This window comes from Narcine bancroftii, chromosome 3 (assembly GCF_036971445.1).
Source record: "Narcine bancroftii isolate sNarBan1 chromosome 3, sNarBan1.hap1, whole genome shotgun sequence".
Classification (NCBI taxonomy): domain Eukaryota; kingdom Metazoa; phylum Chordata; class Chondrichthyes; order Torpediniformes; family Narcinidae; genus Narcine; species Narcine bancroftii.
The window spans coordinates 2,101,823-2,125,670 of record NC_091471.1 but is presented as its reverse complement, the minus strand read 5'-3'; the positions used below and the strand labels follow the sequence as shown (position 1 = coordinate 2,125,670).

Below are 23,848 nucleotides of genomic sequence, written 5' to 3'. Positions count from 1 at the left end.
ATTGTTCGGGAGCTTTTTTAATATATCCTGTATTTCATCTATTTCAAATGGTTTTATCAGTTTCTTTTGCTCCTCTTCTTGCAATTTTGGCAGTTCAATTTTAGCTAAAAACTCTTCTACTTTATCATCTTTCCCCTCATTCTCAGTTTGATATTAATTGTTCATAAAATTCCTTAAAGTTCTCATTAATCTCCATTGGATTATACCAATACAGTTCTTTTAGCTTGTTCTGTTTTAAGTTGCCAGGCTAATATTTTGTGTGTTTTTTCTCCTAGTTCATAATACTTTTGCTTTATTTTCATTATGTTCTTCTCCACCTTGTACGTTTGTAATGTTTTGTATTTTATTTTTTTGTCCGCCAATTCTCTTCTTTTTGTTATATCATCCCTTTTTGCTAGTTCCTTTTCTGTACTTTCTATCTCCCTTTCCAACTGTTCTATTTCCCGATTGTAGTCCTTTTTCATCTTAGTTACATAGCTTATTATCTGCCCTCTAATGAAGGCTTTTATTGTGTCCCATAATATAAATTTGCCTTTCACTGATTCCGTATTTATGTCAAACTACATTTTAATTTGGCGTTCAATAAACTCTTTACATTCCTGGCTTTTAAGAAGCATGGAGTTTAACCTCCATCTGTATGATCTTGGTGGGATGTCCTCCAGTTCTATTACTAATAACAGGGGTGAATGATCAGATAGTAATCTAGCTTTATACTCAGTTTTCCTAACTCTCCCTTGAATATGGGCCGACAACAAAAACATATTAATCCTTGAGTATGTTTTATGCCTACTCGAATAATATGAGTTATTCCTTCTCTCTTGGGTGCTTCCTCCTTCATATATCCATAAGTTTCATTTCCTGAATTGATTTAACCATAAATTTGGCCACTTTATTTTTTTTAACCAGTCTTTTGTCCAGTTTTATCCAACATTGGATCCAAATTAAGGTTAAAATCCCCTCCTATCAATATATTCCCCTGCGTATCTACAATCTTCAAAAAGATATCTTGCATAAATTTTTGATCTTCTTCATTAGGTGTGTATACATTGAGTAAATTCCAGAATTCTGAATATATCTGACACTTTCTCATTACATACCTCCCTGCTGGATCTATTATTTCCTCCTCTATCTTGATTGGTACATTTTTATTAATTAATATAGCCACACCTCTAGCTTTTGAACTATATGATGCTGCCGTTACGTGTCCTACCCAGTCTCTCTTTAATTTGTTATGTTCCCCTTCAGTTAGATGCGTTTCCTGTACAAATGCTGTATCTATTTTTTTCTTTTTTCAGTAAATTTAATAGCCTCTTCCTTTTAATTTGGTTATGTATTCCATTAATGTTTATAGTCATATAGTTCAATGTGGCCATCTCGTATCCTGTTTACACCTCATTTCCGCTTCCTCACCACCACCATCCCCCTTTTCCCCATTTTCATCTCAGTTTTCCCTTTTTAAACTCAATGTATGACAACACATTTAAAACATAAAATACTCCAACAACTCCCACTTCCAATATTACTTTAACCCCAAATACCACCCCTCTCTGAGTTGCCCTTATCCCTTGCCAGGCAACCACAACTCCCCTTTCCATTTGGACTGCGAACCCGCTCGCAAGCGTCAACTGATTTCGCAGTGACAGTTATTCTCTCCCACCCAGCCCTCTCCAGAAAAGACTTTTATCTTCACATATAACAAAGTTCATCCTCTTTTCCCCCTTACTCCCTTCCTTCCCTTCTCTTTTCCCTCTTTAGTTCTTTACATATACATTATTTTTACATCTTTATCTGTAGTTTATTGTCATTCTTCATCCTTGTTACATCTCTTCATCTCTCCTTCTGTCCTGCAGGCGTTCTGCAAATTCTTGTGCTTCCTCCGGATCTGAGAACAGTCTGTTTTGTTCCCCGGGGATAAATATTTTAAGTACAGCTGGATGTCTTAACATGAATTTATAACCTTTTTTCCATAGGATCGATTTTGCTGCATTAAACACCTTCCTCTTCTTTAAGAGTTCAAAACTTATGTCTGGGTAAAAAAATATTTTTTGACTCTTGTATTCCAATGGTTTATTATCTTCTCTAATTTTATTCCTTACCCGTTCTAGTATATTTTCTCTTGTCGTATATCTCAAAAATTTTACTAAGATGGATCTTGGTTTTTGATGTGCCTGTGGTTTCGGGGCTAGTGCTCCGTATGCCCTTTCTATTTCCATTCCTTCCTGCATTTCTGTCGTTCCCAGGACCTTCGGGATCCATCCTTTTATAAATTCCTTCATATCTGTGCCTTCTTCACCCTCCTTCAGGCCCATTATTTTTATGTTGTTTCTCCTACTATAATTTTCCAACATATCAATTTTCTGAGATAACGACTCTTGTCTCTTTAATTTTTTTGTCACTTTCTTCCAATTTTCCTCTTAAGTCGTTCACTTCCATTTCTACAGCCGTTTCTCGTTCTTCCTCATTTTCTAATCTTTTCCCTATTTCTGTCATGACCAGCTCTATTCTATTCACTTTTTTTTATGTACTTTTCAGTTTTCTTTTCATTTCACTAAATTCTAATGTCAACCATTCTTTTAATGCTCTCATTTGTTCTTAAAAAATAAAACTTTATCTATATTCTGTCCATCTGTTTTACCTTCTATTTCTCTGTGCAGATCTTGCTCTTCTTCTGTGTCTGTCCCTGTGTTTGTGTCTTCTTCTCTTCCTTGTATCTGTGTCTCTTCTGACTTTCCTGATGAGTTGCTTGTCTCACTTTGCTGGGCTTCTTCTTGCTTGGCCTCTTGCTGTTGGTCCTCTTCTTCTGGGTTACTCATCTGTTGGGCCTCCTGCTGCTGCTCTTCTATCCTTTCACTCCCTTTCCTGTCACTTACCTCTTCTTCCAGCTGAGAGACCTAGTGTTGGGCATCCCTCAGCTGGTCATGTTGTGTTTGCCCGCTCCTCAGCTGAGCCCCCCTCCTGTCGGTTTTCACCTTCTCCTTAGTAAGCGCACTGCACACTTTTGTTTGGGTCAGAGAGCCATTTTTGCAGTCCAGCGGTCGGGGGGGTCACGACTCTGTGGGGTCGTCACCAACCTCAGAGAACGGGCTCTCTTCTCCCCGACGGCTCCCTGTTTCTTCATACAGGTAAGGCCTTCTCCTTTCTCTTCCAGCATCTTTTCTTGTATTTTTCCTGTTGTTTTTACTTTTTCCTTCTTGGGTGCCATTTTCTTTCTTTTCTCCACAACTTTATCTTTTATTTGTTATGTTTTGTATTTCTTGAACTTTGTATTTTCCTCACTTTATTTCTTCTTTTCTGGAGAGGGCTGGTATTCTCGTCCGGCCACTCCTCCATCACGTGACTCCTCCCAGTTCGTCAAATGTGTTCAGGAAAGTTTCCTCCGGTGTTGCTGGATCTCGAAGATGGCACCCAAGATTGCAGCCCCCAGGGCCCACCCACGGTTGCTGGATCCCACAGATGGCGCCCAAGATGGTGGCCCCCACAGATCGTGAATGACACTGTTGGTCCTGGTTGATGGCAGTGTCCAGGATAGCAGCCTCCATGATTCGCACGAGATGCTGCTTGGAAGAGTTTTGGACTTACACACTTTGGAGTAGTGACCCTTCTTCCTGCAGCTGGAGCAGGTTGAATCCTTCGCTGCGCAACATTTCCTCTGATGTTGCCCAGGCTGCAGAAGTAACACTTTGGGTGCTCCGGGACACCGCAGCTGTGGCGGGTCATTACCAGAGCCGGCTGAGAGTGACGGGAGGTAGTGGCAGAGCATTGCTGCCATGGTCGAGTCGTTAACGGAGCAGAGGGCTGGCAGTGTGTCCCAAGACGGTGGCAACCACGAGGCATCAGCGCTGTCAGTTGAGTAGGCCTCAATATCCTGGAGAGCCACCTGCCAGCACAACTGCTCTCCCCAGACTGAGCTCCCCTTGCTCAAGAGTTTCTGTCATATATAATTGAACCTGATCCCCGCGACGTAGGTGTCCCGGATCAGGTCCTTTGTATACTCTGCGGTGGACTCAGCCTTGCATTCACAGGCCCTGCTGAGGGCTCACAGGGCTTGAAGATATTCGGTGTTGAACTCACTGGGTTGTTGTAGCAGATGTTTGACATAGACGACATATATCTTATGCAGATACTGTCCTTTAAGTATGTGCATGACCTCCTGGTATGATGTGGCATCCCTGATCATGGAGTACACCAGGGTTCTGACCTGGGAATGCAGCACCTGTGCCTTATCGACCTCTGATCGCACGATAATGGAAGGATCCCTGCAGGAAGGCTTCAAAACCGCAAATCAAAGTTGGTGGAAGCCTCAGGCAATGGAGGGTCAATCTCCAGCTTCTCTGAGCTTTAGGATCTGCTCCATTGTATAAAAACTTCAAGTGAATAAAATTGATGCCCCATCAATTACACAAAAGACTGTTGTTGAGAAACCAACAGGCTTTTATTCACTGAAGAACAAATGCACATCCCTACTGTTTGACTGTATTGCACTAAGGAGGGGCTGTGGAAGAGTCACCTTTATATAAGAGCCTGTGGGAAGGGGCCACAGGTCCAGCCGGCCAAGGGGTGTGCATAACCAGACAAATACATACAACAGTGGCCTGGCACACATGGGAGGTGGGAAAGATCCTCATCGAGTATGTCTCTGTGTTCACTGTGGAGAAAGATATGAGGACAGGGAACTTGGTATTTGAAGGGAGGGTGTTGGGAATAGTCAGTGTTATGGTGGAAGAGGTGCTGAAGATGCTGATGTGTGTGAAGATGGACAGATCAGATACACCCGAGGACACTGGGGGAGGCTGGAGAGGAAATTGCAGGTGGCTTGGCTGAGGTTTATGAGTCGACATTAAGTACAAGTGTGGTGGTAGAAGACTGGAGAGTGGCAAATGCTGTGGCTCTAGTCAAGAAAGGCTTCAGGGAAAAGCCTGGGAGCTACAAGCCAATGAGACCAATGTCTGTGGTTGAGAAGTTGCGAGAGGGATTTCTGAGGGATGAGATATTTCTGCATTAGGATGGACAAGGACTAATTAGGGGATAGTCATGGGAGAAAGCAGAGGGTTATGGGGGGAAGGTTGTGTTTCAGACTGGAGGCCTAGTGGGGTGTCGCGGGATCGGTGCTGGGCTCATTGTTGTTTGTCATCAATATCAATGACAGATTAAGATGTAGTAAGTTTACAGAAGACACTGAAGTGTCTGATATTGTAGAGAGTGAAGACGGATGTTAAAGTTTCCAGTAGGAGGTTGATCAGTTGGGCAGGTGGGCAGTGGAAGGGTTGATGGAACTTAATACAGAGAAATATAAAGTGATGCATTTTTGGGGGTCTAATGTGGGTAGGACCCACAAGTGAATGGTAGGGATCTGGGGAGTGTTGTAGAGCAGCGGGATCCAGGAGGACAGGTAGATAATACCTTGAGTGTGGCATCAGAGGTGGTATTCAGTAAGGAGATCATGTTGCAGTTGTAGAAGATGTTGGTGAGGCCCCATGTGGAGGATCATGCTCAGTTGTGGTCACCGAGCTGCAGGAAAGATGTCGTCGAGGTGGAGAGGGGGTGCAGAGAAGATTGACGAGAATGTTGCCAGGACTCGGAGACCTGAGCTACAGGGAGAGGTTGAACAGGCCGGGGCTTTATTCCTTGGAGCACAGGAGGGTGAGGGTGATCTCACAGAGGGAGACAACATCACGAGAGAACAGATGGGGTTGTTTGCCCAGGAATTAGCGAGTAAATTAGGAACAGATGTTCTTGGGTGAAATCACGGAACTAATGTGGAGGATGTTTTGAGACCATGTGCTGAGTTCAGGACAGGTTTGTCCCACTGGGGCAGGGAATAGATGGTAGGAAAAAGGAACCATGGTTGACATAACAGATGAGGCAGCTGGTCAAGAGGAAGAAGGAAGTATATATTAGGAATAGGAAACAGGAAACAGGAAGTGCTCATGAGAAGTATATGGTAGACAGGAAGGACCTTAAGAAAGGACTTAGGAGAGCTTGAAGGGGGCATGAGAAGGCTTTGGGATGTAGGATTAAAGAGATCCTCAAGGCATTCTATGTGTATGTGAAGAACAGAAGGATGAAAAAGGCGTTTATGGTCCCAGAGGACCCCAAAACCCAGCAGCAAAAGAAATTCACCAAGACAAATGGTTACTTAAACAAAAGTTGCTTTTAATTATCTTTAAACATGAAAATAGAATCAAACTTTAACTTATCACTATTAACTTAACTTAACCCCCTTCTAATTCTAATTGCACGTGTATGTAATGTGTGTGTAAGTTCAGAAAAGTTCTTTGGTTCACAGTCCAATCTCTCTTCTCACTCCTCCAAGTTCACTGGTATCAGGCAATTCTTATACTGTGAATAGAATTTAACATTTATGAATCTTCACCAGGCTTTGGTGCTTGAAGGGTAAATGGTTACCGCTCAGGAAGGTTCTTGTTAGTTTTCAGAGAGAGAGTTGTTGCTCGTTGGACACAAATGATTCCTTCCGATCAGCCATTTCAGTGTCTTGCCGAAGAAACTTGCCCCATCAGGGCTTTCCAGATGATAACCTCTTTCTTTCAGGTCACCACAGAGTGCCTTTTTGTTTCTCTTATTTCAAATGAAACATTATGAAGCCAGTCCTCTCTTCTTGCATGGACCACAAGGGCTTTGACCAGGCTGAACTAAGCACTCACAACCCATCTTCAAAATGGGGTTTTTCCATAAGTTTTCCAGCTTGTCCTGTTCCAGTCCCACCTGCTGCTGCTGAACTGTAGAGCTGAGTTCTGTCTGTCTGTCTGTCTGTCTGTCTGTCTGTCTGTCTGTCTGTCTGTCTGTCTGTCTGTCTGTCTGTCTGTCTGTCTGTCTGTCTGTCTGTCTGTCTGTCTGTCTGTCTCTCTCTCTCTCTCTCTCTCAGAGAAAACCACATGATCCTCTTAGAACAGCAAACTGCATTCAGACAGATTGTGACTCCAGACCCAATCTTCAAGTTCATTCATCTGTTGCTTTCCAAAACAATAATCCATTGCTCACAGCAGGTCCAATTAACACCTACTTGTGAAGTCCTTATAGGCATCCTTCAAAGTTTTATTCAAAGGCACCCAGAGCCTGGACTGTCTGGCTTGAGCAGAGCTCTAGTATTTTAAATCTTTTTTTTTGAGATCTGTTTTGAAGTGTTTGTATCTGTGTGTGACCTACAATATAAAAAAAACCTGCCACAATTTATCTCCTTTAAAACATTTCTATACACAATATAAATGCAACATAATCCGTCACAGAGGATAAAGGAGGTGACATGTGCCTGGAGGCGGAGGTTGAGGAGGGGGATCCCAAATGAATACTTTGCTTCAGTATTCACAAGAGAAAAGGACCGAGATCAGGGTGAGGTCGGAATAGAACAGGCCTGTGTGCTGGATGATGTGGAGTTTAAAGAAGTGTTGGATCTTCTTAAAAACATTAGGATTGTTAAGTCCACAGGACCAGATGAGTTGGGTTGCAGTGGGAAGGGAGGGAAGAGATTGCTGGGGCTCTGGCGATGAATTTTGCATCCAGGGGAGGTTCTGGAGGTTTGTGGAATGGCAAATATGGTTCGCTTATCAGACCCAAGAGACCTTAAATCCTTAAAAGACTTGACCACCTTCTTTCTGATCACAAAATGCCCCAACACACGAGCATTCCCTGCACTCTCCTCCCGATCACCACTGGGTTGGATGTCAACCGAGTACACACAGGGTAGGCAGGGGAGTTCTTCAGCTGAATGTGAAGGCAGCAGGTTGAGAACTTGGTTGGATGCTCGAGGCCCCAAGGCCGGGTGGAATTGATCAAACAGATGTCCGCAGTGGTGTCCCTGCTACTGTGAACTCAGATGCATCACTGATCGCCACCTGTCCACAGGAGGTGGCTGTGTGCTCTGCAGGTGTGACAACCCAGAGTGTGTGTCTCTATGCAGGAATATTCTGTGTGGGAAGATCCAGTGCAAGGATGGGAATACAACGCCTCTCCGGGGAGGAACACTGAACGTGATAATCAGCTCGCTGACCTACAATGGTGTGAAATACAAGTGCCGGGGAACCTTCGCTGCCTTCGATGATGCCAACATGGTGGATCTTGTCCAGCGAGGGACCCGTTGTGGGCATGAGAAGGTGAGTGGTTCATTGTCCAGTCATGCTGCAGGCACTCATTGACAAAGGCAACCCCCTCCCCCTCCCCCCACATTTCTATCACTACCTCTCCAGTAGAGGCTAGCAGAAACTGGAGAAGTCGATGTTAATGCCATCTGGCTGGAGAGTGGCCAGACGGAAAATCAAGTGTTGTTCCTCTATGTGGTGGGACAGTGCATTAAGAATTCAGGAAGCAGAGGAGGTTGGAAAGGACCTAAATAAATCATTTGTGTCAATATTCACGAGAAATGGACCTTGATCACGGTGAGGATGAAATAGAACAGGCCGGTGTGTTGGACAATGTGGAGATTAAGGAAGTGTAGGATCTTCTTAAAAACATCAAGGTTAATAGGTCAGGGTCAGACGCAATATACCCCAGGTTGCTGTGGGAAGTGAGGGAAGAGAGAGCTGGGGCAGTAGCTATGATCTTTGAATCCTCTTTGGCCGCAGGGGAGGTGTCAGAGGATTGGAGAATGGACAATGTCATCCCCTTGTTTAAAAAAGGTAATAGGGAGAATCCTGAGAATTCTAGACCAGTGATTCTTACGTTAGTGGGGTGTCAACTATCGGAGAGGATTCTTAAGGATAGAATCTGTGAGCATTTGGAGAAGTCCAGTCTATCAAGGATAGTCAGCGGGGCTTTGTGAAGGGAAGGTCATGCCTTATGAGCCTGTGAGTTTTTTGAGGAGTAAAAAAATAAATTGATGAGGGTCAGGTGGTAGATGAGGTCGACATGGATTTTAGTAAGGTATTTGACAAGGTTCCCCATGAGAGATTCATCCAGAAAATCATGAGTCACAGGGTCAGCAGAACCTTGGCCGTGTGGATAAAAAATTGGCTCACGTTTAGAAAGCGGAGAGCAGTAGTGAAAGGAAAGGATTCTGTCTGGAGGTCGGTGACTAGTGGAGGGGCCGCAGGAATCTGTTCTGGGACCCCTGCTCTTTGTGATTTTTATAGATGACCTGGATGAAGAGGCGGAAGGATGGTCAGTAGGTTGATGGATGACACGAAGGTTGGAGGAGTTGTGGATGGAACTGAAGGTTGTCGAAGGTTACAACAGGATATAGACAGGATGCAGAGTTGGGCAAAAAGTGGCAGATGGAGTTCAATTCGGATAAGTGTGAGGTGATGCATTTTGGAAGGACAAACCAGAAGGCTGAGTACAGGCTTAATGGTTGGTTACTTAAGGGTGTGGATGACCACACTGGAAGATTATGGTAAAATCCCGGGATACAAAATCAATTATGAAAGTTATGAAATACCTTGAAATGCATGACAGGATTGGTCCTAGTCGGCATGGTTTTTTAAAGGGTAGATCCTGCCTGACCAACCTATTAGAGTTTTTTGAAGAAATCTCAAGTAGGATAGACAGAGGGGAGGTTGTGGATGTTATCTATTTAGATTTTTCAAAAGGCTTTCAATAAGGTGCAGCGTATTGGGCTGCAAAATAAGATGAAGGCCCATGGAATTAGAGGGAAGTTATTAAACTGGATGGAGAAGTGGCTGATAGGCAGGAAGCAAAGGGTCGAAATTAAGGGTTCCCATTCTGAATGGCTGCCTGTAACTAGTGGTGTTCCACAGGGGTCGGTATTGGAGCCGCTGTTGTTTACAATTTCTATTAATGATTTGGATTGTGGAATGAGTGGTTTTGCGGATGACCTAAGTTAGGTGGCGGAGTAGGAAGTGTAGGAGAAACCATAAAGTTGCAGAAGGATATGCACAGATTGGGAGACTGGGCAAAATTAGGGCAGATGAGATTTAACAGAGAAATGTACAGTTGTACATTTTGGCAGTGAAAACAAACAGAATACTATTTGGATGGGGTGAAAGTTCAGACCTTGGATGTGCAAAGGGACCTGGGTGTCCTCATGCAGGGAAACCTAAAGGTTAATGACCAGGTGGGATTGGTAGTGAAGAAAGAGAATGCTATGTTGGCCTTCATTTCAAGAGGAATAGCGTATAAGAGAAAAGAGGTGTTGAGGCTCTATGGAGCACTGGTGAGGCCTCATTTGGAGAACTGTGTGCAGTTTTGGGCCCCCTATCTTAGAAAGGATGTGATGTTGTTGAAGAGGGTGCAGAGAAAATTTACTAGGACGATTCCTGGAATGTAAGGGCTAACGTACGAGGAGCGTTTGGCAGCTCTTGGGTTGTATTCATTGGAGTAGAGGAGAATGAGAGGAGATCTCATAGAGGCATTTTGTATTTTGAAAGGTTTAAATAGGGTGGAGGCGGGTAAAATGTTTCCCTTGGTGGGTGAATCGAGGACAAGGGGTCATAGTCTGAAAATGAGAGGTTATCCATATAAAACAGAGATTAGAAAGAATTTCTGTAGCCAGAGGGTCAAGGATCTGTAGAACTCACTGCCATATACAGCAGTGGAAACCAGATCACTGGGTGTATTTAAACAAGTAATAGACAAGAATCTCATTAGTGAGGGTATCAAGGGATATGGGGAAAAGGCCAGAAATTGGAACTAGTGTAGAGTAGTTTAGTATAGATTTACAGAACAGACTCAATGGGCTTAGAGGCCTGGTTCTGTTCCTTTGTCTTGTGTGAATCTTGTGATCACACATACATTCATCCTATGTGTCCACTGTTCCAAAATGAGGGCCTGAAACTGGGTTTCTGTAAATTGAGGCAAAGATGGGAGTCAGACTTAGGAATAACAATCCATGAGCAGTGCTGATTTGACTTACGTCGGACAGCATGACAGCAGTCACTATTGCCAAACATAGGCTGGAGCAGTACAATTTCCTTCACCAGCTGTATCTTACGCAGCAAAAAGTACACAAGATAAAACCAGAAATCTCAGAATTGTGTCTTAGATGTGGCTTAGAGAGGGGAACCTTTGTACATTCAACCTGTCTATGCACCAAGGTGAGAGTATTTTGGGTAGATGTAGGGGATATTTTTGGAAAAATCACAGGCGTGGACTTTCTGCAGGACCCAGAGCTGATCCTGTTGGGGAATATCATGGACATGAGTTTGAGATTGTCCATGTCCAATTTGAGAAGGTCACCTTGGCTGTGGCCGGAAAATGTGTAGCAGTTACCTGGAAGTTTGACTCCCAGCTGAGCACCACATGTTGGAGTATGGAGTCACAGAGCTGTGTTCCCCAGAGAAAATCACCTACAATGAGAGGGGGAGGTCTGGCACATAGGTTGGGACATAGGTATGATTATACTCCCCCCCCCTCCCCCACCACTTTCTTTCTTTAAAAGGAGTGGTGGATGGAACGTCAGGATTGAAGAAATGACTCTGAGACCTAGTCAATACGTCCCCAAGTGTTTTTTTCCTATTGTCTCCTTTTGTTTTGTTTTTCCTATGTATTTTCGGTTGCTTGGGTATCTTCTTGGCTTATGTAACCTTTGAGTTGTTTCTATGACCCACTTGTAACCATTATTATTCTGTTGTGTTCTATTTTCTATTGTAACCAGCATGTGTTTGTTGATTTATCATTTTGGGGTGGGGGAAGGGGGAGGGAGGAAAAAAGACTCAGTAGAATGTACTCTGTTACAGGAAATGAATGTTCTCCTGCGCTGTTTGAAATGCATGAGTCTGTAAAATCAGAAAAAAGGAGAGCAGAGCTGGGACTTTTCACTTTGAAGCATAGAAGGATGAGAAGAGACTTGATGTCTAAAGATTCTGAGAGGCATAGATAGGGTGGACAGTCAGCGCTTGTTTCCCAGGGTGGGATCAGCAAACACCAGAGGACGTGTGTTCAAAGTGAAGGGAGGGAAGTTGAGAGGAAACATCAGGGGTACATTTTTTACCCTGAGAGTTGTGGGGGCCGGGAATGCCTTCCCAGGGATGGTGATGGAGACTGGAACATTGGGGCCATTTAAGAGAATCTTAGACAGACTCATGAAGGGAGTAGGGAGGGTTCAGTACTTTTTTTTAAGGAAGGGATATCAAGGGCTGAAGGGCCTGTACTGTGCTGTAATCTTCTATGTTGTAAGGCCACAGACAGACGTGAGTATGGGAGTGTGACACAGAACTGAAATAGTGGGCCACTGGGAGATCTCTGTCACTGCTTGGACAGAGCGGAGGTGCTCAGTGAAGCGATCCCTTCGTCTGCGCCCAGTCTTTCCAATGTAGGGAAGGCCACAGAAGGAGCACCGGCTGCAGTCAATCAATCCTGCAGATACACTTGAAAGGCCTATTTGGGTCCTTGGACTGTGGTGAGGAAGGAGGTTTGGGTGCAAGTGTGGCACCTCATGCAGCCACAGGGGATGGTGCCGAGGGTTGGGGGGGGTAATTGGTGGGGAGGGATGAGGGCGTGAGGGAGCAGTTCCTATGGAAGGGAGAAAGGGGAGGAGAAGGGAAGATGTGTCGAGTGGTGGGATCCTACTATAAGTGCAGGAAATTCCGGAGGATAATGTATTGGATGCAGAAGCTGGTGGGGTGGTAGGGGAGGACGAGGGGAATTCTGTGTTTGATTTTTCCAGGAATTAGTCACATGAATGATTCCTGGAATGAAGGGATTAGCATACAAGGAAGATTTGATGGCTCTTGGACTGGACTCCTTGGAGATCAGAAGAATGAGGGGGGGACCTCATAAAAGCATTTTGAATGTTGAAAGGTCTGGACAGAGTTGTGGTGAGATGTAATTCCACCACTAGGTCATCAGGGGTCATCCCAGTGACCTTGTCTATAAAACAGTCCAGAGCTACAGTCTAGCCTTCCAGGTTTGTCTTGCAGAGAGACAAGACCTCTTAGTGTACCTATTAGTTTATTAAATCTGTCTTATACTCGCACTGCTGGTGTGGTTATTGTCAGTACAAGAGTAGATGTGGCAAAATTGTCTCCCACGGTGGGGGAGTCCAGGACAAGAGGGAACAACCTCAGGATTTAAACTAGAGAATGGAGGAATATGTAAAAACTCGATGCTGGAGAAACTCAGCTGGTCAAACAGGAAAGATAGATACATAACCAAAGGCTTGAGCCCTTCATCAAGGTATGAACAGAATGTTGCCAGGTGTCTGAACAAAGTGTTGGGGGGGGGGGGGTAGGGGGAGAAACATGGTCTCAAAGGCTGGAGGTAATTGGTGGAAAAGGGAAGGAGGGCACAGCAGGAAGGGGAGGAGGGATGGCTCGGTGAATGGAGAGGGAAGGGGGTGGAAGCAGAGGGGGAAGGGAAGGGAGGGGGGAATGAGAGCAGATTAGCAGAAACTGGAGAAGTCACTGTTAATGCCATCCGGTTGGAGAGGACCCAGATGGAAAATCAGGTGGTTTGGGTTTGACAGTACGAGACATGGACAGACATGTCAGCACGGTAGTGGGGTGCAGAATTGAAGTGGTTGGCCACTGGGAGGTCCCTGTCACTAATACAGACAGAGCGGAGGCTCAGAGAGGTGATTTCCCCAGTCTGTGTCCAGTCCCTCTGATGTAGAAAAGGCCATAAGGCACTGGATGCAATGGATCACTGCCGCAGATATACAAGCAAAGTGTTGCTATATCTGGAAAAGGTGCCGGAGCAATCCACGAGCAGTGCTGGTCAGACCTGTGTCAGGACAGCATAAGAGCAGTCATTAATGCCAGGTTCATGTTGGTGCAATACAATTTCCTGTATCAACTGTACCTCACACCACAAAAAATTACATAAATCCAAACCAGAAATCTCGGAAATGTGCTTAGGTGTGGGGTTGTTAGAAATAGATGTACCTTCACAGAAATTGCTCGAGACAAAAATTGAGAACAAAGAACATTTATTAAACAACAATGCAAAGTTGGGTGCTTCCCCTTACCATGGGAATACACACATACACTGGGGCTCACCCAACTTTTATACAGTGAATTTCAGTATCAGAATACCCTCCCCCTTACATTCTTCTGCCTCCTGGATGGGTTTGGCATTAGGCAATCCTGCCTGCCTACGTGCTGTTTCTGTGCACTTGGAGGACCAGGGGGGTATCCTGTCGGTGTCTTCTCATGTCATTATCCTCATTGTCCTTCTTCACAACCTTGCCCTTGTCCCCATTCACACCTTCCCGACTCTCAGGGCTACAGTCCCTTCATATGCAGGGTTTGCTAATCCTGTCTGGGGTTTACTAATTTAATATACTTAACTTGATAAATCTGTGTATGGCTTACTAATTATATATGTAGAACTTGGTACTTCTGTCTAGGGCTAGGAGACCCTTATCTCATCCAGACTATCTCAACTTCCATTCTATTATTCCTTAACCTCTCCTTATCTTATTCATACGGTGGGCTCACTGATCCTGTGGAAAAGACTAGAAGGTTCTTATCTTACATAGGCTGACTCTGCTTCCTGTATTCTAATTTCCATGCTTAGCCTGTTCATACTGGTTTAATCCATCACTCCACATGTCTGCACTAGTTTCCCCATCTTTCATATTTTATGTCAAGTTTCCTCATCTCTCACAGGGTGGATATTGGAACCTTTATCCAATGTAATGGTATGGATTGCATATGCTAATTGGCTCAGGCTGGCCCGCCCCCTGATGACACTCTTACCTGGACTCCTCCCCTGGGACTCAGGCCATAAAGGTCGACCCACCTTTCCCTTCCTTGCACTTCCCTAGTTTGGATCCGGGCCAGCTCAAGTCTTCTGTACAATAAAGCCTATCGTTCCCCTCAGTCTGATGGTGCCCAACATCCATTCAACCTGGCTGTGTAGAAAGGTGAGCCCCTTCTGGGAGGACCTGGGGGGACATTCTGAAAAAAATTACAAAGGTGGATTTTCCTCAGGATCTGGAATTGTACCTTTTGGGAAACATTATGGACGTGTGTTTTAAAATGTCCAAATACCAAATGCAATTTGTGAAGGTCACCTTTGCAGTAGCCAGGAAATGTATAGCAGTCACATGGAAGTCCGACTCCCAACTAACTATTATACGATGGAAAACGGAAATGCAGAGTTTCATTCCCCTGGAGAAAATCATGTACAATTTAAGGAGGAAATATGACACATTTGTTAAGAGTGTTGCCACCTTATCTGCAATACATTGGTACACAGATATAATTCTACCCCTTCTGAATAAAAGCAAGGCAATAATCTGTGCCAGTAGTGGAATGATTGAGATCAATGAGGTGGGTCATGGTGCAAATGACATGCTCTTGTATTTTGTTCCTTATCATTTTTATTTCAGGTTATTTTGGGTTGTTTAGATTTGTACATCTTTGAAAATCAAAAATAAAATATTCAAAAAAAATGTGCCGGGTGGGGGTGGGGGAGGATGGCATGATTGGTAGGAAGGGTTGAGTGCATGAGGGAGTCACAGAGGGAGCAGTCCCTACAGAAGGCAGAGAGGGGAAGCTATGTCTGATAGTGGGGTCCTGTTGTAAGTGCCAAAATGCAGTGTTTGCTGCATCAGGAGGCAGAGGGGGCCAGGGCAGGTGAGTGCGAAATGGAGGAGATGTGGGTGAGGGATGAGTTGATGGTGGTGGAGGGGAAGCCACGTTTGTGGAAGAAGGCAGCGATTTGAGATGAACTGGAATTTCTTCAGCCAGAGTGTGGTGAACCTCTGTAATTTGCTACGATGGCTGGCTGTGGAGGGCAGGTCTTTGGGAGTATTTAAGTTAGAGATTGATAGGTATCTGACTTGTTAGGGTATCAAAGGTTGGAGATGGCCAGAGAGTGGGGCTGAGTAGAGAACGGATCAGCTCGTGATGGAATGGTTGGAGATACTTGATGAGCTGAATGGCCTACTGCTACTCCTATATCTTATGGACTCAGGTGTGTGTCTGTTTAAGATTTGGAGATGAACCATGGAGACAGCGCAGGAGAGAGGCACCAAGGCAGGAGGTCAGCCATGATCTGATTGGGCGATGGAGAGGAGTGAGGGACAGAATGGGCCCTGGTGTCCTCCTGCACTCTGTCTCCCACTTCCTAATCCTCTGCTCTGTCCTTTGTCCCTTTCTCCATGTCACCAATCAGTGGCCCATTCCCCAAGCAGCTCTGATGTGTTCTGTACATCACACATTTTGTCCTGAGAACTTGGTTCCAGGTCTCAGGATACAGGACTCACTGTCCAGAAGGTCTGATGCCTCAATGTGAGTGTCAGCTTGCTTGGGGACAACCCCATTCGGATGTTGGGAGGATAGATCCCTCCCTATATGGGGTTGAAGTCCATAGCTCATTCCCAGCTCAGCAGCGACCCTGCGATGCACTCACCCTTCAACCCTCTGTTTCGCAGATCTGCATTGATGGTGCCTGCCGACATGTCTCCCTGTTTGACATCGACAGCTGTGATAGAACCTGCAACAACAAGGGGGTAAGGAGCCAAACCTCTGCTCCAGAGATCTTATCCTTCTGCTACACCTGTGTAAATGGTGGTGGGCTCCAGCTGGTATGTGTGTGGACCCTTCTTCAGAGATGGAGAACTCTTGGTGTGGTACTATGATGTTGGGCTATCATTCATATCACAAGGTCACACTGTGAAAACAACTCACATTTTCAATGTCGAACTCGATGACAAGGTCAAACTGTGGGAATCACTCACATAACAAGTTTACACTGTAAGAATCTATCACATAACAAGGTCACACTCTCAACTCAATAACATACCAATTTTTCACTCCTGAGACTCACTAACTTGACAGGTTGAGACTGGAATTCACCGCCATAACAAATTCACACTTTGAAATTCACTCACAACACCAGGTCACACTGTGAAAATCACTCACATAACAAGTTTACACTGTGGGACTCGGTAACATAATGTTTACAATCTGGGATTCACAGAGAAAACATGATTATACTGTGGAACTCACTCACATAACAAGGTTAAACTGTGGAAATCACCAACGAAACATTTTCAATGTCAAATTCCAATGATATAACAAGGTCCGAATGTGGGACCCCCTCACAGGGCTGAGGGGTGACTGGATTGAGGGAATATCAAACTCCACTTTAACAATCTTCCGTTCTTGTTCTTCATTTTATTCCAAAACACCAAAGGATTGAGGTCAGTAGATACCACAATTGGTTCTTGAGATACATATTAAAATTCTGCAAAGATAACACAATTGCCAATAGTTCTTTTTCTAGAGTGGAATAGTCCCTTTGATGAACATTGAATTTTTGTGAAAAACAGGCAACTGGATGGTCAATTTCATTGTTTTTGCAATAAAACTGCACCTGCTTCTCCCTCACTGGCATCCACTGCTAAAGAAAATTATTTGTCAAAATCAGATTTTAACACAGGGCAATGGTATAGCATCTCCTTTAAATTTTCCAAAGCTGTCTGACACTCTTTAGTCCACACAAATTTCTCCCCTTTCTTCAAAAGGTTGGTTATAGGAAGACCAACCTCAGCAAAATTTCCAATAATATCCTGTAATATCCTGCCATTCCTAAAAACCTTCTCACTGCTTTCTTGCCCTTGGGAACAGGAAACTCAGAAATTGCATTCACCTGAGCTTGAATTTTGCCATGGCCAACTACATGACCCAACTATGTGACCGTGGCATTTGCAAATTGACTCTTTGCTAAATTAACAGTTAAGTTTGCTTTGGATAATCTTGCAAACAATTTGTCCAATTGCCTTAGATGTTCTTCCCCTGTGTCACTTATTGTGACCAAGTCATCAATATAAGCATCTGTATCTGTTAACCCTTGGATTACAGAATTAATCATCCTCTGGAATATTGCAGGGGCATTTTTTCATGCCAAAAGTTAACACATTATACTTGTATAAATACAAAAGCTGAAATATTCTTTCCTCTCTCAGTTAAAGGCACACACCAGTAACCCTTCAACAAATCCAACTTAGTAAGAAATTTAGCTTTGCCAATTTTATCAATACAATCATCTATTCTTGGAATAGGATAAGCATCTGTATTAGTTACTGAATTAACCTTCCTGTAATCTGTACAGAACCTAACAGCTCCATCTGGTTTTGGTACTAGAATACAAGGAGAAAAATTATAGTTTGAAGGTCTAATAATATCATTTCTCAACATATATTCCATCTCCTGATCCATGATTTTCCTTTTCTGAACGTTTATTCTGTATGGGTGTTGTATAATGGGACTTGCTTCTCCGACATCCACATCGTGATGAATCACTGATGTCCTTTTTGGAACGTCAGGAAACAGATTTCTGTACTTTAAAATTAATTCCTTCAACTGCATCTGTTCTTGTGACTTAAGATGAACTAAATTTTCCTCCAAATTTTCCAAAATTTCTGAGTTAGACAGGGGCACAGGAACCATGGTTTCTTTAAGGTTGCCCTCACAAGATTCTGTTTCCATAATCTCATGATCCACCACTTCCTCCACTCTGTCAACAGCCAACACCTCTGATACAGATTGTTCTCCACTACCCTTATTCTCGTCATAAGGTTTCAACATATTTATGTGACAAACCTGAGTTTTATTCCTTCTATCTGGAGTGTTAACAACATAGTTAACATCATTCAATTTTGATTTAACTGTGTACGGACCAGAAAATCTAGCTTACAAAGGATTGTCATGTGTTGGAAACAAAATTAAAAGTTTATTTCCTATCTTAAAATTCCTCACTTGAGCTTTCCTATCAAATAAATGCTTCATTTTACCCTGAGCCATTTCCAAATTCTCAGTTTCTTGGTGCATGCGGGACTATATTCAATCTCAGTTTCTCGGTGTGTGTGGGACTGTATTCAATTATCGGTTTCTCAGTGCATGGGGGACTAGATTCGATCATTTTCTTGGTGTGTGTGGAACTGTGTGTTTGATCTTGGTTTCTCGATGTGTGAGGGATTATATTCAAACTCGGTTTCTCGGCATATGCAGGATTATATTCAATCTCGGTTTCTCGGTGTGTATGGGACTGTGTGTTTGATCTCAATTTCTTGGCATGTGTGGGAATATATTTGATCTCGGTTTCTTGTGTGCGGGAGTATATTCGATCTTGGTTTATCAGTGTGTGTGGGACTGTGTGTTCCATTGGTGGCATGTGTGGGATTATATTCAATCTTGGTTTCTCGGTGAGTGCGAGACTGTGTGTTTGATCTCGGTTTCTTGGCGTGTGTGAGACTATATTTGATCTCTGTTTATCAGTGTGTCTGGGACTGTGTTCAAGCTCGGTTTCTCAGCATGTATGGGACTATATTTGATCGGTGAGTGTGAGACTGTGTTTGATCTCGATTTCTTGGCGTGTGCAGGCATATATTCGATCTCGGTTTCAGTGTGTGCGACTATTCGATCTCAGTTTCTTGGTGTGTGTGGGACTATATTCGATCTCAGTTTCTCGGTGTGTGCAGGAATATATTCAATCTTGGTTTCAGTGTGTGTGGGACTATATTCAATCAGTTTCTCGGCATGTGCGGGACTATATTCGATCTCGGTTTCTCAGTGTGTCCAGGACTAAACTCTCAGTGTGTGTGGGACTGTGTGCTCGATTGCGGTCCCTCGGTGTGTATGGGACTGAGTGATTGATCTCGTTCTTCGCATGTGTGGGACTGTATTTTATCTCAGTTTCTCGGCATGTGTGGGACTATATTCGATCTCGGTTTCTCGGTGTGTGCAGGACTAAACTCTCAGTGTGTGTGGGACTGTGTGCTCGATCGCGGTCCCTCGGTGTATATGAGACTGAGTGATTGATCTCGTTCTTCACATGTGTGGGACTGTATTTTATCTCAGTTTCTCAACATGTACGGGATAATATGTTTGATCTTGGTAAAGCTGCCCTCCTTGGGAAATGTGCCATCTCTTTTTCAGGTCTGTAACAATAACAATAACTGTTACTGTGCTGATGGCTGGGCACCTCCGTACTGCAATTCCACCGGCTCCGGAGGCAGTGTTGACAGCGGGCCTTTGATAGGTGAGACATTGTCTGTTGTGTTTCCTGGTCAATCACATAAATCTGTAGACACATTCCCACAACAACCTAAACTACATTTTCTCACACCCTGTCCACTGTAAGGGATTCCATCCCGGTCTCTCAATTTCTCCGGCTCTACCACATCTTTTCCCAAGATGAGGTTTACTAGTCCAAATTTTCTGAAATATCTGCCTTCTCCAAGCGTGGCTTCCTCTCCACCACCATCAACTCAGCTCTCGCCCACATCTCCTCCATCTCCTGCTCATCTGCCCTGCCTCCCTCTGCCCCAGAAGCAACCAACATAGGATCCCCCTCATCCTCCCCTACCTCCCCACCAGCCCCCACATCCAACACATTATCGACCAGAATTTCCGGCACTTACTACTGGACCCCACCACCAGGCACATTTCCCTCCCCACCCATCACACCCCCGACACCTTCCCCTGTGGCCGCAGGAGGTGCTATACTTGCCCCCACACCTCCTCCTTCACCACGGGTCCAGGGCCCGAAACAAGCAATTCTTCATTTGTATATCTGCAGGACTGATTTAATGCATCCAGTGCTCCCTTTGTGGTGTCCTCTACATCGGAGAGACCGGTTGCAGACTGGGAGATGGCTTCACTCAGCACCTTTACTCCATTCACAACAACAGTGACCTCCCTGTAGCCAACCATTTCAATTCTGAGTCACACACCCGCACTCACATGTTTGTCCATGGCCTTGTATACTATCCCACCCTGACCACCCGCAGAGTGGAGGAACAACACCTTATTTTCCGTCTGGGCCCCCTCCAGCCAGACAGCATTAACATTGACTTCTCTGCTTTCTGCTAAAAGCTTGCCTTTTCTTTCCCCTCCTCCTTTCCTGTCTTTCCAGTTCTCCCCTCCCGTCCCCCTCCCCCAATCACCTGTCCCCTCCCTTCCTTCACGTCCTGCCTTTGCCTACCTCCATCCTTTTGTTCGGACGCCTGCCGACAGTCTCTCACACCTTGATGAAGGTGGGAGTACTGCAATAAATATAAGAAACAGGGGAAAAAGGAGCTGTTTGGGTACTATATTGAATGTAAAAAGAATCTTAAGAAAGAATTAGAAAAGCTAAAAGATATGAGGTGGCTATAGCAAGCAGGGTGAAAATCCAAAGGGTTTCTACAAATATGTAAATAGCAAAAGGAAAGTGAGAAACAAAATTGGTCCAATAGAGAATCAAAAAAGACAAATGTGTGTGGAGCCAAAAGAGATGGGGAAGGTCTTGAACAATTTCTTTGCCTCAGTATTTACTGAGGAGAAGGATATTGAACTGTGGAGGGTAAAGGAAGCAAAGGGGGTAAATATGGAGACTATAGTGTTTAAGAGGTAGTACTGGAGCTTTTGAAACATATAAAGGTGGACAAGTCTCCAGGTCCTGACAGGATTTTCCCCAGGACCTTGAGAGAAGTTAGTGAGGAAATAGCGGAGGCTCTGGCAGTGATTTTTCATTAGAGACGGGTATCGTGCTGCACACAAAACTCAAAACGGTCAACCAGTTTACCTATCTCGGCTGCACCATTTCATCAGATGCAAGGATCGACAATGAGATAGACAACAGACTCGCCAAGGCAAATAGCGTCTTTGGAAGACTACACAAAAGAGTCTGGAAAAACAACCAACTGAAAAACCTCACAAAGATAAGCGTATACAGAGCCGTTGTCATACCCACACTCCTGTTCGGCTCCGAATCATGGGTCCTCTACCGGCATCACCTACGGCTCTAGAACGCTTCCACCAGCGTTGTCTCCGCTCCATCCTCAACCTTCATTGGAGCGCCTTCATCCCTCACGTCGAAGTACTCGAGATGGCAGAGGCCGACAGCATCGAGTCCACGCTGCTGAAGATCCAGCTGCGCTGGATGGGTCACGTCTCCAGAATGGAGGACCATCGCCTTCCCAAGATCGTGTTATATGGCGAGCTCTCCACTGGCCACCGTGACAGGGGTGCACCAAAGAAGAGGTACAAGGACTGCCTAAAGAAATCTCTTGGTGCCTGCCACATTGACCACCGCCAGTGGGCTGATATCGCCTCAAACCGTGCATCTTGGCACCTCACAGTTCGGCGGGCAGCAACCTCCTTTGAAGGAGACCGCAGAGCCCACCTCACTGACAAAAGACAAAGGAGGAAAAACCCAACACCCAACCCCAACCAACCAATTTTCCCCTGCAACCGTGTCTCCCTGTCCCGCATCGGACTTGTCAGCCACAAACGAGCCTGCAGCTGACGTGGACTTTTTACCCCCTCCATAAATCTTCGTCCGCAAAGCCAAGCCAAAGAGTGCTGGAGGATTAGTGTGTTGCGCATGTGGTTCCTTTGTTTCAAAAGGGTTCAAGGAGCAAGTCTAGCAATTATCGGCCTGTAAGTTTGACGTCTGTGGTAGGTAAATTGATGGAAAGCGTTCTTAGAGATAGTATAAATAAGTATATGGAGGGACAGGGTCTGATCAGGGACACTCAACACGGATTTGAGCGTGGAAGGACATGTTTGACCAATCTTGTTGAATTTTTTGAAGAGTTGACTAGGGTAGAGTAGTGGATGTTGTCTATATGGACCAGTAAGGCCTTCGATAAGGTTCCACATGGGAGGTTAGTTAGGAAGGCTAAGTCCTTGAGTATTAATTTGGAGATAGTCAAATGGATTCAACAGTGACTGGAAGGAAGGTGCCAGAGAGTAGTAGTTGATAATTGTTTGTCAGGATGGAGGCCGGTGACAAGTGGTGTACCTCAGGGTTCAGTATTGGGACCGTTGCTGTTTGTCATATATATTAATGATCTGGAGGATGGGGTGGTAAATTGAATTAGTAAATATGCATATGATACTAAAATAGGGGGAATTGTGGATGACGAAGAGGGTTTTCAAAGATTGCAGAGGGGTTCAAACTGCTTAGAGGAGTGGGCAGAAAGATGGCAGATGGAGTTTAATGCTGATAAGTGTGAGGTGGTTCTTTTTGGAAAGAATAATCAAAGCAGGACATATGTGGTAAATGGGAGGGTGTTGAAGAATGCAGTGGAGCAGAAAGATCTAGGAATAACAGTGCATTGTTCCCTGAAGATAGGAGCACATGTGGATAGGGTGGTGAAGAAGGCCTTTAGTATGCTTGCCAATATAAATCAAGGCATAGAATATAGGAGTTGGGAAGAAATGATGAAACTGTACAAGGCATTGGTGAGGGCAAATTTAGAGAACTGTGTGCAGTTCTGGTCACCAATTTATAGGAAGGATATTAACAAGATAGAGAGAGTGCAGAGAAGATTTACAAAAATGTTGCCTGGGTTTCAGCATCTGGAATATAAGGAGAGATTGAGCAAATTAGGTCTTTATTCCTTGGAACGTAGAAGGCTGAGAGCGGATTTGATAGAAGTGTTTAAGATTATGAGAGGGATAGATAGAGTTGATGTGGAAAGGCTTTTCCAATTGAGAGTAGGAGAGATGGATACAAGAGGTCATGGATTGAGAGTTGACGGGCAAAGGTTTAGGAATAACATGAGGGGGAACTTCTTTACTCAGAGAGTGGTTACTGTGTGGAATGGGCTTCCGGGAAAGGTGGTGGAGCAATTTTGTCATTTAAGAAAGAGTTGGATAAGTACCCAACCCCAACCAACCAATTTTCCCCTGCAACCGCTGCAATCGTGTCTGCCTGTCCCGCATCGGACTTGTCAGCCACAAACGAGCCTGCAGCTGATGTGGACTTTTTTACCCCCTCCATAAATCTTCGTCCGCGAAACCAAGCCAAAGAAGAAGTATATGGATGGGAGGGGGATGGAGGGATATGGGCAGGGTGCTGGTAAGTGGGATTAGAGGAGGGTACTTGGATCAGTGCGGACTAGAGGGGTCAAATTGGTCTGTTTCCGTACTGTAATTGTTATATAGTTATATATTAAATGGCGGGGCAGGCTCAATTGGCTGAATGGCCTATTTCTGCT

The 23,848-nt window shown here is 44.5% G+C and overlaps 1 protein-coding gene across 7 annotated transcripts in view; it reads left to right on the top strand.

Annotated features, from left to right (window-relative positions):
- Positions 1-23,848, top strand: part of LOC138756927 (disintegrin and metalloproteinase domain-containing protein 19-like) — a 173,790-nt gene that overhangs the window by 117,108 nt on the left and 32,834 nt on the right. For all 7 annotated transcript variants that reach the window (XM_069923357.1, XM_069923361.1, XM_069923360.1 and 4 more), the window contains 3 exons: positions 7,916-8,108; positions 16,289-16,366; positions 19,797-19,899. In XM_069923357.1, the coding sequence (XP_069779458.1) occupies positions 7,916-8,108; positions 16,289-16,366; positions 19,797-19,899 (374 nt within the window). The remainder of the gene's footprint in view (positions 1-7,915; positions 8,109-16,288; positions 16,367-19,796; positions 19,900-23,848) is intronic.